Below are 14,976 nucleotides of genomic sequence, written 5' to 3'. Positions count from 1 at the left end.
TTTTGACACCGGGACTTGGCCCCAGAGGTTCTCATGGGTCAGGGGTGAGACCCAGGCACCATTAATTTTTAAAAATTCCCCTAGATGATTCTAATGTATGGCCAGCATTCACAGGCACTGTCTTTATGTTTTCCTTGCTCATAATGTGTATCAGAATGTAATGCCAATCGTGAGGTACTTCAGATTTTATCATCTCAGAAAACTGCTTTTCATCTATGGAGAACCACCGACCCGTTAAAAATTATCAATGGTCTCAATGTAGAAGTACAAAGCAACTTAACAGCATTTTTTTTCTTTTTTTTTTTTTTTGCAGAAAGAGAAAATCCAATCCATTTTCTTTTAGATTTAATAATGGAGGTGGGGAGGTAAACTACTGTTTAGTGTGTGCCTGTTATGTGCCATGATTTACTTTAGGTACTTTTGCATCTATTGTCTCATTTAATCTTCTAAGCAGCCCAGAAAGGCAAGTGTTGTTATTCCCATTTTTATAGTTGAGGAAACTAAAACTCAGAGATGTTAAGTTGACTTGTCCAAAGTCTCACAGTTGGTCGGTGGTGATGCCAGGTGGCATCAAGGAGCCCCAGCTCGTGCTTTTGCTCAGCTTCTTCACATTGGGCCATGCTGCCCTGTCTAAGGAAAACCTTACTGCATGATAACTCAGCAATAGAAAGTTTCTGCCCAAGTCAATGAAAGGCACAGAGGGAGTAGGACAGTCAGGAGAAGGACGGAGAAGGAGTGGGGAGTGGGAAGAAGCAAAGTGGGAAGATGCTAAGGAAGAGTCAGTGGCAACCAGCTATGACACGAGCCACAGCACATGAGGCCAAGTCATACCAGTGGCCACATTTCCCAGTGCATACTGAGATGCTTAAGGCAGCAAACACAGCCGGTGCATTACTCTGTGTTCTGCACTGTGCCATTAGGGTGCCTAAGACACAGTTCCACCCTAGAGATGCTTGCGACCTAGCAGGGAGGCAGATTTTCATACAAGCAGCATAAATTGTGCTTTGTCTTAACAGAGCTAAGTACCAAGAACTGAAAGCAGAGGTGAGGAAGCTGCTCAGGTGGGTCTGAGAAGGCTTCACACAAGAGGGAACATCCCAGGTAGCTTTGAAACAGGATAACTCATTCACTAGGCATGGAGGGAAGGAGAAAGAATGGCTAGAACCAAGTCAGGGAGGCAGAAATTATCAAGGCGTGTGCTTAAGACATGGAAAGGGGCAGTTTATAAATTCCTGAGACAAGAAATTGTCACATTCTTACTGACTCCCTGCTTTCATTCAAGGCTGAAGTTACTGACATCTTTTGGGGCTTTTGGTTTTCAGACTGTACTCATCTGCAGTCATATACAATGGCTCTGCCAGGTTCTCCCCAGTTCCTACATCATTCAATGATGGAATTAGATCCAGGTTTTCTCCCCTTTGCCCACAGCCCTGTGCAGCTGCTACTGCAACAAAGATCTCTGTTTCATGTTAGAATTACAAATTACAAAATTTTATAAAGTATTTTTTTTGTCTCTGTGTCTCTTCCTAATCACAATTCAAATGAAATCTCCTTGCCTTATAAAATGAGCAAAGCTGAGTCAATTACTTAAGGAGTTTAGGGGGGGGCTGTCTTTGAGCTAGAAGAGAACCTCCAAACCAGCTTCCATTAAAATATTTTGAATTCTAGGTGTTTGTTTGAAGCTTTGAATTTTTTTCAACCTCCACAAAACCTTTATACTATTGTCATTAAGCAGCTACTCCTTTTCATTTTAATTAAAAACAAACTTAGCAGGTTTTAAATAACAGTTTATGAAAGAAAATTGGAGTAGAGAAGCTCCAAATCCACTTATTGGAATAACTCAAGGAGTCATTAAGTCCTTTCCAGCAAGATTTAGACAGTTCACTAGAATAAATGTAACTTTCATCTCCCTCTTTCAGTATCATCTGTAAACAACAGAGCAAAGATGGAATGCTAGAATAATGACACATAGTCTGACAAGTATTCTAAATTTATTGAAATCACTGCAGCCTCTTCACTTTGAGTAATTTCAAAGCATTTATAATTTATATGGTGTGTTTATTAAATGCTGGCTAACAGCCAGTGACAGGATAACACTCAGTAATTTATTGGTTTACCTAGACTCAAATTGTGCCACTTTTCTTCAGCTATCCCATACCATAAACCCTTTGAAGAAATCGCTAAAGCCATCAGAGGATTCTACCAGAGTCCATGTGAAAATAACTTCCCAAAAGTTTAAACCAATCCTCATTCTTATAAAGTAATTCATTCAATTTAGATTAAAATCATTCTTATCTCCTGAAGGATAACTGGTTTTAATAATGGATTTAATTCTATTCTACCTGATGTTTTAAAGATGTTCAAAACAGAACATAAATAACTTTATCCCAGATCCAATTCATTTAAAGAGCTAGTAGATTCAGTTCCTAAATCTCTCTAAAACTATCTAGGGCATCCTTTCAGGTGGATCCTCTCATTCCTGCCTTTATCCTAGGAGACCAAGTATAGATGTATGACTTCTTTCATCCATACTGGTTACTAAGCCAAACCCCTACTACCTCCTACAGCCTCCGTTCTTTGTATCTCTGATACTGACCCAAGTGTTATAGAATATCTATTCCCAGACCTATTCCCAGAAAGTCAGTATACAATGACTTAGTATAGTATATGCTTACATTCATTCTTCAATTTATTGAATCATAAAATAGTGGAGCTGAGAGAGATCTTAGAGGTTATCAATTTTGAACTCTCCATAGTACAGATTAAGCCCAAGAGAGGTTAAGTTACTTTCTCAAGGTCACACAGCTTGTTAGTGACAAAATTGGGGCTATAACCAACTACTTACTTTGAGTACCTGCGCTGAGTCCTTGCTACGCACTGCTGTCTGTAGACCAGCAATATAGACATCACCTAAGAGCTCATCAGAAAGGCAGGATCATGGGCCCCACCCCAGACCCAGTGAATCAGAATCTGTATTGTAACAAATCCTTGGTAATCTGTATGCATTTTACAGTTGAAGAAGCACTGGGCTAGACCATAATGTGTCTTCTCTAGAGAAAACAAGAGTGGGAAGCAAGCTAGGCACATTGGCATGCACCTGTAGTCCCAGCTACATGGAGGCCAAGGTGGAAGATCACTTGAAGGCAGGAGTTTGAGGCTACTGTGCACTAAAATGACGCCTGTGAATAGTCACTACACTCTGGCCTGGGCAACATAGTAAGAACTCATCTCTAAAAATAATAAAATAAATTAATTAAATTTTAAAAATTTTTAATGAAGAAAAAGAATCAGAAGCAAGCAGACAGTTTGAAGCATAGCTTCACCTTTTCTAAATGTAAGCAAATATCTCACTCTTCTGAAAGCATCATTTATAATCTGGAAATAGTATCACTATTCACCTTGTGGGTTTTTCATGCTATAAGAATAAAATATATATATATATATATATATACATTCTATATGCATAGATAATATATGCAGAATGCCTGGCATATAGTAGATAATATGGTATATAGTGGCTAATATTATTTCTAGTCTCATACTTATCATTAATATTGTGCTTAACCAAAATAAAAGCCTCTACTGATTGTGTATCCATGAAGAAATCACCTTTCTTCCTTTCTTCGTTCTAATGTGTTAATATCATTTTAGCTTTTATGTGTGCTTCAGATTTCTATATGTCATGTTTCTAACTCCTTAGAAAATTATTATTGTATAGAAAATATAACAAAAGCTAACTGTTTTTAATGCTGAGTTTGGAAATGGAAGAACGTCTCCCAAAGCCAAGTCATAACCACAAGAACACAACATTCCTGAAATATCTTGACTATGGATCCTATAAACCTGGTCTCTAGCAGCCAGTGAGTATCTGCTGCCACTGCTGCTATACTTTTCTTAGGCAGAGACTCAACTGCTAAGGGCAGAACCCACAACACCAGCAAAAGTAGAACACATTTAAAAAGTGATGTTTCATCATCAACATGTCACATCTGTCAGCATTTAAAAAAAAAAAAACAGTTTGAAAAGGAAAGGAGCAGAAGTTTAGTATCCATATCTGAACCAAATTTTGGAAAAATGTAGCATACTGCAGAGTATGACCCATATCAAAGTTGTATTTTGAAAAACACATTACAGGGAAAATGATTTAAATATCAATTAGAAAACTGCGCCTTCCTAAGGCAGTGGCTCTCAACCCCGGCAGTGCATTAGAAACAACTAGGGAGCTTTAAAAAATTGAACGCAAATTGCTGAGGGGCGGACCAGGCTTCAGTGGTTTTTAAAAGATTCCTGGTCATTTTTAATGTGCATCCAGGATGGAGACGCACTGCCTCCAAGGCATCAAAACCTACTGTCAATCCAGTGAGAGCTATTGGTTGCCGTGAATATGGAATTCCCAAAACTTCAAGTAATGGATTTAACTCCAGTGTGTACTTCTTCTAGGTCTTTTCGCCATTCCTCCAGGACTTCCACTGTAAGGAAAGGAGCCCCTGGACCAACATCCCCTAAGATGTTTATATGGACCAGTGGCCGGACCTCTTCATCTTACAGACACGATGAGAAAAGGTAAGTGAACTGGGACTCTGGGCACTTTTCAGAAGCATTTAGCATGGCACTCCAGAGAGGATGGCAAGAGGAAAGCATTACGCACCTGAGCGTCATGCTTTTCAATGTGGGGATGGACTCCACACTAAAGGAGAAGCGTCTCAGATGCTTTGGTTTTCCTCCTCCTTGCATTTTACATGCTTACTCCCCACACGGTTTTGCAAAGGCTGTCCCCTGTCAGAACTGCCTTTTGTACATGCTCTTCTCTTAGCTAACTCCAGCTCTGCCTTCAGATATCCAGTCAGAGCCTCCACCCCCATCATGCTCTTTACCCAAACTGTTTTATTTGAAGCACTTGCTGGCTTTTCAGCACCTAACACTGTGCCTGGCGCACAGTAGATGCTCAACAAGTACTGACCAAAGTGATGAAAATTACATTTCTGGGCACTGGATGTGTGTCAGGGAAGAAAAACAGAAACAATAAGAGGACGAAAAGAGGGTCAACAAATCCATTGAGCCCTCAAAATCCTTGGAAGAATAGCCTGCGGGGAGGAGAGAAATGAGGGAATAAGAAGAAAGATCAAAAGCAAAAGTAGTGTTAATGAAAGATAAAATGACAATTATGCAGCTCAATCCAGTCCTCTCACTTGGGCTTAGGGAGTAAATGTATCCATAAAACTCTCTAGCCATTTTTAAATAGTCTCTCTCTTTCTCATTGACCTTGTACTATTATTTGGGTTAGGTGAAGCTAAATTGTAAATATAACTGCTTTTAACAGCATATTGCAACCTAAGCAAGTTGCACATCAGGCAGAATCTGATAGAAATCAGGATTGATAAATGGTACTGGGTATAATGAGAAGGACTTGAAGGAGGTTTACTTGAATAATATTTTGAGAACTGGTACTTTTAGCTTTTCTTTTAAAACCTGAATTGTCTTGCAGATAAAAATCCTTTGAAAAATTCCAAAAGCAAAGTTGTTCTTCACAATAATTATATATTACTGCAAAAATTTAGAAGCAACTTGAATATTCACAATAGAAAATCTGTTAAATAAATCATTGGATGTAATATATCACTCAGCACTCTAAAATGTTTTGACATAATAGTAACTGAAAAAAGCAAATTGAAAAATTACATACAAACTATGATTGCAGCCACACAAAAAAGATACATAGGCTAAAATCTGGGAGGAGAAGCACAGTTTTCACTTCTCTATTTTTCGAATGCTTTGTAACATGTTATATTACCTTAATTATGGAAAAGAATGATTCAAGTAAATTCAAGTAATTTACTTGATATTCAAGTAAAATTACAACCCAGAAGGCAGCTAGTATTCATCTCTAGGTTGTCACTGCTTTTTCATTTGCTTTCAAGTTGAATCATCTTTCAGCGAGATCTCTACTATAACACTATAAAATTTCATGTGTCATTTCAAAATTCCATACTTTATATGTAATTTTCTCATTTTCTTTAAAAAAAAAAAAAAAAAAAAAAAAAAACAGGCCACTACCAGTGAAGGTATAGAAGGGCAAAGGATTTGACCCTGCAACTCAAGTGTCAGAACCAAATCCCAGAGTTTTGCTGCCCTACAAGAACATTGTGACTGTCAATGGCCAGCCTTTCCAAACTTCTGAAGGCTTTATTAGAGCAAGCAAAGTATAATATATTTCTTTTGCCTTCTATTTAGTCTCATCAAATAATTTAATACATATATTGTTATCTTTTATGAACAAAGGAATTAACATTTGAGACGTAATTACCATATACTGCACATTTTAATTAAAATATTCTCTTTATAAGTTATAGATTATTATGCCCATTTTATAGATGAGGAAGCTGAGGCTCAGAGATTTTAAATAATTTCCAAGGATCCAACAACTAGCCAGTGATGGAATCAGGATTTGAACCCAAGCTCATGCTTTCTCCCCTGAAGCCCAGGGCCTATACAGTCTCTTATCAAATATGAAATATTTGGAGTGACGGTGAACAGCCAAACCCACATGGGGAAAATTGTGTTAAAACAGAATTGAATATTGTATATCAAACAAGATAATAAACATGTGGCTATAGCATATTGGCAATATTTGTGGAGTTTAAAGGAATAAATAAATAGCTTAATATTCTACATGGATAAGATTCTATGAAACTTAAATTACTATAATATTTTTATTTTCAAAGTATGATTTCAGTAACTATGAGATTTATAATAATTAAAATATTGACTATGAAAAAATCATTTGCAGCAAGCGTTATTTATGGGATAGAGGCGCAAAAGCTTATGAAACCAATCTGCATGGCTTTAGACTATAAAGTTAAAGGAACAAGTGAAAAACAGCCAGTCAATACAAACAATATCCTTAGTCTAATGTCAGTTCACTTGTCTATGCCTCTTTCTTGACCACATCTTCATCTTTACTGCCTAATTCACAAACTCTTGGAATATAAAGACTCAGATTTTAAAACTGACTTTGAGCAGGATCTGCAGCTGTATTTAAGATGCTCTTGGTGGCAGGAATCACGGTGATAATGAAGATGATGATGGTTGATAATGGAACTAGATAATTAAGGTTCTCAAGTTAATTATTTGGAAATAAATTAAGTAGATTGTCTGGCACCACTCTCCAGAAGTGCTGGTAATTATTCCACCTTCAGCTTCTTCCCACTCTGCAAGTCTGGCCTCTTCCTCTACCCAGCTTCTCTTCTCCCGCTGGGTCTCTGCAGCAATCCCAGAGGCCAGGCGTGCCTGAATGCTCAGCTCCACTCCACACACCTCTTCCTGAGACCAGAGCCAACTTGTCAGGATATTGGATTCCCTGGGATTCCTCAAACAGTAGAATGCCAGGAAACCAGATTAAGCATGCACACAGCAACTAAGTAGAATGAAAAGTTCACTACAAACTCTGAAACCAAATGTTTTATTGCTCAGAAGAAGTTGAAACGAAATTTTTGTCATTATTTTGATCCAAAGCTAGTCCTCTTTCTGATCATGAGCTAACTGCAAAACACTGATTTCTCTCCTCATACTCCATTCTACAAGCCCCACAATAATAAGAAATATATTTTCCTCTCTGAACAAACTTCTTTGTTAGGTTAATTTACTGTAACCTCTAAATTGCAGGCGGCAAAATAAAACAAGAGAATAACCAATCTAGAAATTTAAGAGAGGTTATTCAGCTAAAGACGTTACAGACAATTTATCAAATATCCTTAATTGTTTTTATTGTATATTGAAGTGATACAAAGGGATGTTTATTGCATACGCCAACATACAAAGAATGATGATATTATGAACATCTGGGTACCCGTCACTTGGCTTGCAAAATAAAACAACCAGAATTTTTGAAGCTCTTGAGAATGCTTTCCTAACACCATCCTACTCCCTGTCCCACCCATCCCCTCCTGGAGATAATCAACATCATGAATTTCGTGTTTATTATTCCCTTGCTTTTCTTCATGAGTTTATCACATTTGAATCCTTAGATTCAAATTGTGTACTTTGGAATGTTTAGAGACTTTATCTATGTGGAATCATGCCATATTTATTGTTCTGCAACTTACTGTTTTTTACTAAACATTGTGTTGCTATGATTTATCAGTGCTGGTGTGCATAGCTGTAGTGCATTTTCTCTGCTAGGTTATATGCCATTACCCAAAGTACACCCATTTATTTATTCATCTGGCCTGCCGCTAATGGACATTTGCATTACTTCCAGTTCTTTCATCATTACCAACACTGCAGCTATAATACTTTTTGTGCATGTCTGTCTCCTTGTGCACATGTATGAACACTTCTTAGGATTTATACCTAACCTGGGAATTGTTGGTTCAAAAGTATACACAGCTTCAACTTTAGCAGGTAATTCCATGGCTTTCCAAAGCAGCCATACATGTGATTCCCATTGCTCTTCAGCCTCACGTAGAGTTTTTGGATTTCTAATTTTCATCAATCCAGAGGGTTTTAGGAGCTTAATTCTCATTTCTCAGATTAGTAATGAGATTGAACCTATTTCTTCAGTCTTTTAGTGTAATGTGACTGTTTAAATATTTGGCCCAATTTTCTACTGGATTGTCTTTTTTTTATTGATTTGTAGGAATTCTTTTTAAAAGTCTTTATTAATCCTTTATCTGCTTTACATATACAAATAGCTTCTCCAAGTTTTTGGCTTGTCTTTTCACTTTTTTTTATGATGTCTTTTAATGAATATATGTTTTTCATTTTAATACATTCTAAAATAAAAAATTTTGAAATACTTTCCTACTCCAGGTTCGGAAGGATATTCTCCTGTACAGTTTCTAAACATTTTGTAGCTTTACCTTTTACAATTAAGTCTTCAATCATCTGGGATTGACTTTTATGTGGGGTGTGAAGTAGGAGTGCAATTTTTTAAATATGGATAACCAGTTGTTCCCACACCACTCATTGGAAATTTTATCCTTTCCCCATTGTTCTAAAACCACATAAGTCATATATTGCACTTCCATTTGTGCATGGAAATGTTTCTGGATCTCTAGCCTGTTCTACTGCTCCGTTTTGTCTACCTTCGACAAACACCACACTTGAGTTTACAAACTGTAGTGTCACACCTCCAATATGTCTTGATATCTGAAAGGAGAAGTCACTCATCTTGTTCTTTTATAATCAGAAGTGCATTTACTATTCTTAGCCACTTACACTTCCATGTAGATTTTAGAATTACCTTGTCCAGTCACACCTACTACACTTCCCAAAAAAGTTCTTGGGATTTTTATTGGAATTTTGTGAATCTATCAATTAATTTGTGGTAAATTTACATCCTCATGTTATCAATTGTTTCTCTGAATAAGGTTAATCTCTTTATTGATTTGTCTTTCCTAATATCTCCTAATAAAGTTTTATAATTTCTCCCAAAAGAACTTAAACATAGTTTATTAAATTTAATCTTAAGTATTCTTTTTCTAATTTTTAAATTACATTTTCTATTTTTGCTGATATATGGAAAGGCAAGTGACTATTGCATATCAATTTTTGTTTCAACAACTATGCTAAATTTTCTCTTTAATAGTTTATCTGTCCCTTCTTTTGTATTTTCTTCATCATTGTGTCATTAGTGAATAATAACTTTTTATTTCTTCAGTAAATATACCACTCATTTATTTTCCTTGCCTTATTAATACTAACTTGTAAATCAGTAAATCATGAATAAAATAGGTGATAGTGAATGTCTTTGCTTTGTTCTTGCTCATAAAGTGGATTTTTACAACAATTCACCTTTAAGTACCAAGTTTATTATCAAGCATTTCCTGTATACCATTTATTACATTAAGGATGTTCTTATCTATTTCTAATTTGATGAGTTTTTATCATTAATGGATGTTAAATTTTATCAAATATGTTTCTCTATATTAATTACATTGTCATATTATTGTAACCCTTTACTATGTTTATGGAATATATTAATAATCAAATGATGATCAACATTATATTTTTATGATAGTCCCAACTTGATCATGATATGTTTTCAGTTTTATATATTGCTAGACTTATTTTTAAAATTTTACATTTACATATATGAGTGAGATTGGCCCTGTAATTTATTTTATGATGCTCTGATTTGGTTTTGGTATCAAAGTTTGCTAATCTCATAAATAGGTTGTATAACATTCCATCTTTTTCAATACTCTGAAATGATTTCTATAACACAGGTAGAGTTCAGCTATAAATCATCAGAGCCTGGTGTTTCCATTATGCTGATATTTTTAACTACTAATTCAATTTTTTAATGATTTAGAACTATTTGGTTTTCTAGTTATTTCTAAATCAGTTTCAGTAAATTATATATTTGTACAACTTTGCTATATATTTCAGTAAGTTACGTACTTCAAAGTTTTCAAATGTCTCATTATAAAGTTGTTTTAAAAATCTTCTTTCTAATCCATATTATATCTGTAGTTATAGTTTTAAATTCCTGATTTTTATTTGGCTCTTTTCTATTTTTTGCTTAATCAGTCTTGTCAGAGATTTGTCTATTTCAGCAGTCTTTTCAAAAATTACCCTTTGAATTTGATGGTCCTTGATGATAGTTTATCTTCTATTTCATTTATTTCTGCCTGTTTATTATTTTCTTCCTATACTTTCTTTTAGTAAATTCTGTTAATCTTTTCATAACTTCCTAATTTGGATGCCTATCACATTAATTTTCAGATTTTTTTCTTATCTAATATAGGCATTTAAATCTATATATTTCTATGTAGTATTTTAGCTGCATCCCACTAGTTGCTCTACGGTTTTTCATACCATTCAATTCTAAATACTTCTTAATTTTTTTCATATTCTTTTCTATAATCCACAAATTCTTTGTACCATGTTTTTATTTCCATATATAGATGCCATTCTAATTATTTTTTGTTATTTATTTCTACCATTATTACATTAGAGCCAAATAATGTGGTCAAGGCAACACTTCTCAAAGGCTCTTTGGATTATAGGGATATCCTAACTCAGCAGTCCCCAACCTTTTTGGTACCAGGGACAGTTTTCATGGAAGACAATTTTTCCATGGGCCAGGGGAGTGAGGATGGTTTCAGGATGATTCAGGTGCATTACATTTATTGTGCAGCAAACCTCTCTGCTAATGATAATCTGTATTTGCAACCACTCCCCAGCACTAGCATCACCACCTCAGCTCCACCTCAGACCATCAGGCCTCACAAGGAGCATGCAACCTAGATCCCTCACACGTGCAGTTTACAATAGTGTTAGCTCTCCTATGAGAATCTAATGCCTCCACTAATCTGACAGGAGGTGGAGCTCAGGCAGTGATGTAGCAATGGGGAGCAGTTGTAAATACAGATGAGGCTTCACTTGCTCACCCACCGTTCGCCTCCTGCTGTGTGGCCAGGTTTCTAACAGGGGTTGGAGACCACGGCCTTAGTTTATCTGGAAAACTCACATAATTTTCTGTTTTTTCCTATATATTGCATTAAAGCCTTTTATAAAATTTAAATGCTAATGAATCAGATAAAAATAAATAAGAATTAAAATAATAAAGATATAATTGGGAGAGTGTATGATCTGATAAGCTTTATAATGGCAGGACTAAAAAGAAAAAATTCCTACTTTTGTTTCCATAATCTTTCTCTCACCTATCATGTCTTATTCATGGGTCACACAATTACAAGATTTCCTAGGAATTCTCATGGATTAATAAATTGGCAATAATAACATTAGCTTTATGGACAAAACCCCTCATGTCAATGACATGCATACATATCTTAAGTATGATTGTCATTCGTTTCCAAATTAAAAAACATGTTGCTTAATGGAATGCACATATTAAAAGATTGAAAAAAGAATAATAATTAAACTAATCAAATGGGACTGTAAAATATATACTTGTTAGCCCAAAAAATATCCATGAAATCTGGAACTAATAGAAGATGAGGGTATGCATACAAAGAAACACATCTCAAAAATGTGGAAGGTTTTGGTGGACAGAAGGCAGAAAAATGGCTGTATTTATCCATGTCATGCTCTCTCTGCCATATGAGATAACAAGTTGGGTTCTCCTAGGGCAGAAACATATAGCAGCTCTGCTCATTTCAGCTCAGAAGGCACCCAGCAATCCATTGTCTCACAGGTTCACCTTCATGGGACTTAACAGAAGGGCACTTTTCTCTGTAGTCTGGAAACTAGAGCTCTCAGTGGCTAGAAGGTTTGATTTGTTTTTCTGGAAGGACTACTAAATTTGTTGGTGGTAGAGTCCAACAGAGAGAGAAGGCAGGTGCATGTTCTAGCCATGGTTCTTTGATTTATCTGGTTCTAATTGGCTATTCAGCCTCTTTATGCTGACAACCTCACAACCTATGCTTATTATTGCCATTTCTAGTCCATATAAAAGGAACATGTTTTGTCAGCCTAATATATGCAAGAGCCCGAGGCTACAGAAATGAATGTGGTCTGACTCTAACTCTTGAGCAGCTCAATACTCCCTAGGACAGAGAGGCACAAACGTAAATATTTATTCAGTATGTGTGAGTTCCTGAAAAGCTCTCAGCCAGGTAATTTCAGATGTATTCTTAACTTCTAATTCAGGGCCAGGAGTAGTGGCTCACGCCTGTAATCCTAGAACTCTGGGAGGCCGAGGAGGGAGGATGGCTTGAGATCAGGAGTTCGAAACCAGCCTGAGCAAGAGCGAGACCCCCATCTCTACTAAAAATAGAAAAAAATTAGCCGGGTGTGGTGGCTTGTGCCTGTAGTCTCAGACACTCGGGAGGCTAAGGCAGGAGGATCTCTTGAGCCCAGGAGTTTGCAGTTGCTGTGAGCTAGGCTGATGCCACAGCACTCACTCTAGCCTGGGCAACAGAGGGAGACTCTGCCTCAAAAAAATAATAATATCAATGATATTAAAATATTAGTGAAACAGCAAAGGACTCTAAAAAGAATTTGAAAACAAAATTATAAACTGAAAGGCTCCCTCATGAAATGCTAAATTTTGTTATGTTTATTAGAAGCATATATTCACACACCTATTTAAGAAAGATATATCTATGAATATATTCACAAAAGTACATTTATAAAGAGACAGCCTCCCTAGGAAACTTAGCTTTTAAAAATATTGAACCAATCTTAAAATAGTGCTAACAATATATTCATAAGAAATATATACTGTACTTAAGTGCACGTATAGTAATAACATTCATCCGGTGTCAGGCAGATGGGAGGGGGAGGAGAGGAATGGGTATATAGACATTTAATGGGTGCAGTGTGCAGCATCTGGGGGATGGACATGCTTGAAACTCTGATTCAGGTGGGGCAAAGGCAATATATGTAACCTAATCATTTATACCCCTGTAATATGCTAAAGTAAAAAAAAATTTAAAAAACAAAATATTCTTTATAAAAAAATAAAATAAAATAAAATAAAGAAATAAATACTTTATAAAATTAAATATATTTTTGAAATAGAGTCTTAAAATAGTCATGAAAATGTATTCATATTCATTTACTATATTTAAAACAATACTCCTTGAAATAAGTTTTTGTTAAATCTTTAAGTGTGCAAATTATGCATTTAGTTAACTGATCCTTCAATAAATTGGCTTTTGGTGAATTAGCCATTCAGTAATTGATTCTTTGGCAAATCGGCACTCAGTGTATTGGCTTACTTCCCTTGTGCACCTCTCTGATCATTCTCATTGCAATCATGCATTGCAATGATTAATATTTTACTGGGTTCCCTCAGGACACCATGTCTTATTCACTTTTATCACCAAAATTTAGCACATTGTGTTTCCTTTTATGAAGGCTTAGAAATGTTTAGTAGTGATAAGCATAAATGGCCTTTACTATGCCTTACCCTAAATACTTTTCTTCCTATTAGACAGATACCAAGAGATTTTGAATTTAAATGGATGTTAGCCAAGGAGAAAAATTTTCTTACACTTTTTACTCTTTATATCCATATTTGTATACACAAAGCTTTGTAAATAATTTGCTTATGAATTATAGTCTGAGTCCTCATATCAAACTTTCAGAAATTACCCAAATATGAAGTTTGAAATAAAATTGTACCATTTTGACTATTGTTTGGGGTAAAAATGACAATTATTGGACAATTGAAAATTTTTTGTTTACAAGCTATTTATCATAAAGACCTTTGTTATACTTGGATTTGCCTTGTATAGGTATTAATAAGTTCCATTCCTCAAAAGGATTTGGGCAGAATGCTTCCCATATATGTAGTAAAGACTGCACGTCTATTATTTGTTATTATCAACATGTATAAATGTTGACTTTTATCTGTCATATTAATTCACGGTTCACCACAAAGCCCAGACTACCTCAATAGCACTTAAAACATACTGCCTTGCCAAGGCACACTAAGGCTAGATCTGCTTCAAACTTACAGAGTCAAATTCCCACTCTACACCTACTGTTGTATAACATACCAATCCAAAACTGAATTTGTAGTCATGCCCCAGACTCATTCTTCCTCCTCAGCCCTCTTACTTCAGTGAATTGTCCTGACCTTCATTCCCATATTTCTCATTGCCACCACTCCCCATCCCCAAATCTTCTCAGGTAGATACATAAGGAAAAGACACAAAGAACAAAAGGGAGATGAAATATCAGCTTTGGTAGTAGTGACACCATAAACCCCAAAGAACAAGTCTTCCTAGTATCAAGGATGATGCTTAGGACTGAGGCCCAAAGTATAGCATCATGCTTCTTCCATTTAACACTGAAGTCAACTTGGTATGGAGGGACCCCCCCCCCAAATAACCCACTCAGTCTCAGGCCTATGGACATGCTCTTTCCCAAGGGAGGCTTACTATCTGGACATGGGAAAAACCAAGACATGCCAGACCCGAAAAAAGGCAAGTCCAAAATGATTCTTAAAAAACAAAAAGTTGTGCCATATAAGCAGTGAATTTCAAACTCACTCAAAAGATA

At 35.9% G+C, this 14,976-nt stretch overlaps 1 protein-coding gene across 2 annotated transcripts in view; it reads left to right on the top strand.

The window, feature by feature from the left end:
- Positions 1–14,976, top strand: part of KCNMB2 (potassium calcium-activated channel subfamily M regulatory beta subunit 2) — a 238,931-nt gene that overhangs the window by 206,234 nt on the left and 17,721 nt on the right. For both annotated transcript variants that reach the window (XM_012737031.2, XM_012737030.3), the window contains exon 2: positions 4,441–4,563. In XM_012737031.2, coding sequence (XP_012592485.1) covers positions 4,508–4,563 — 56 coding nt within the window. In that variant the 5' untranslated portion in view covers positions 4,441–4,507. The remainder of the gene's footprint in view (positions 1–4,440; positions 4,564–14,976) is intronic.

The sequence above is a fragment of the Microcebus murinus genome, chromosome 1 (genome assembly GCF_040939455.1).
Source record: "Microcebus murinus isolate Inina chromosome 1, M.murinus_Inina_mat1.0, whole genome shotgun sequence".
Classification (NCBI taxonomy): Eukaryota; Metazoa; Chordata; class Mammalia; order Primates; family Cheirogaleidae; genus Microcebus; species Microcebus murinus.
The sequence above is the reverse complement of the archived record's forward strand: the minus strand, read 5'-3'. Positions and strand labels throughout refer to the sequence as shown.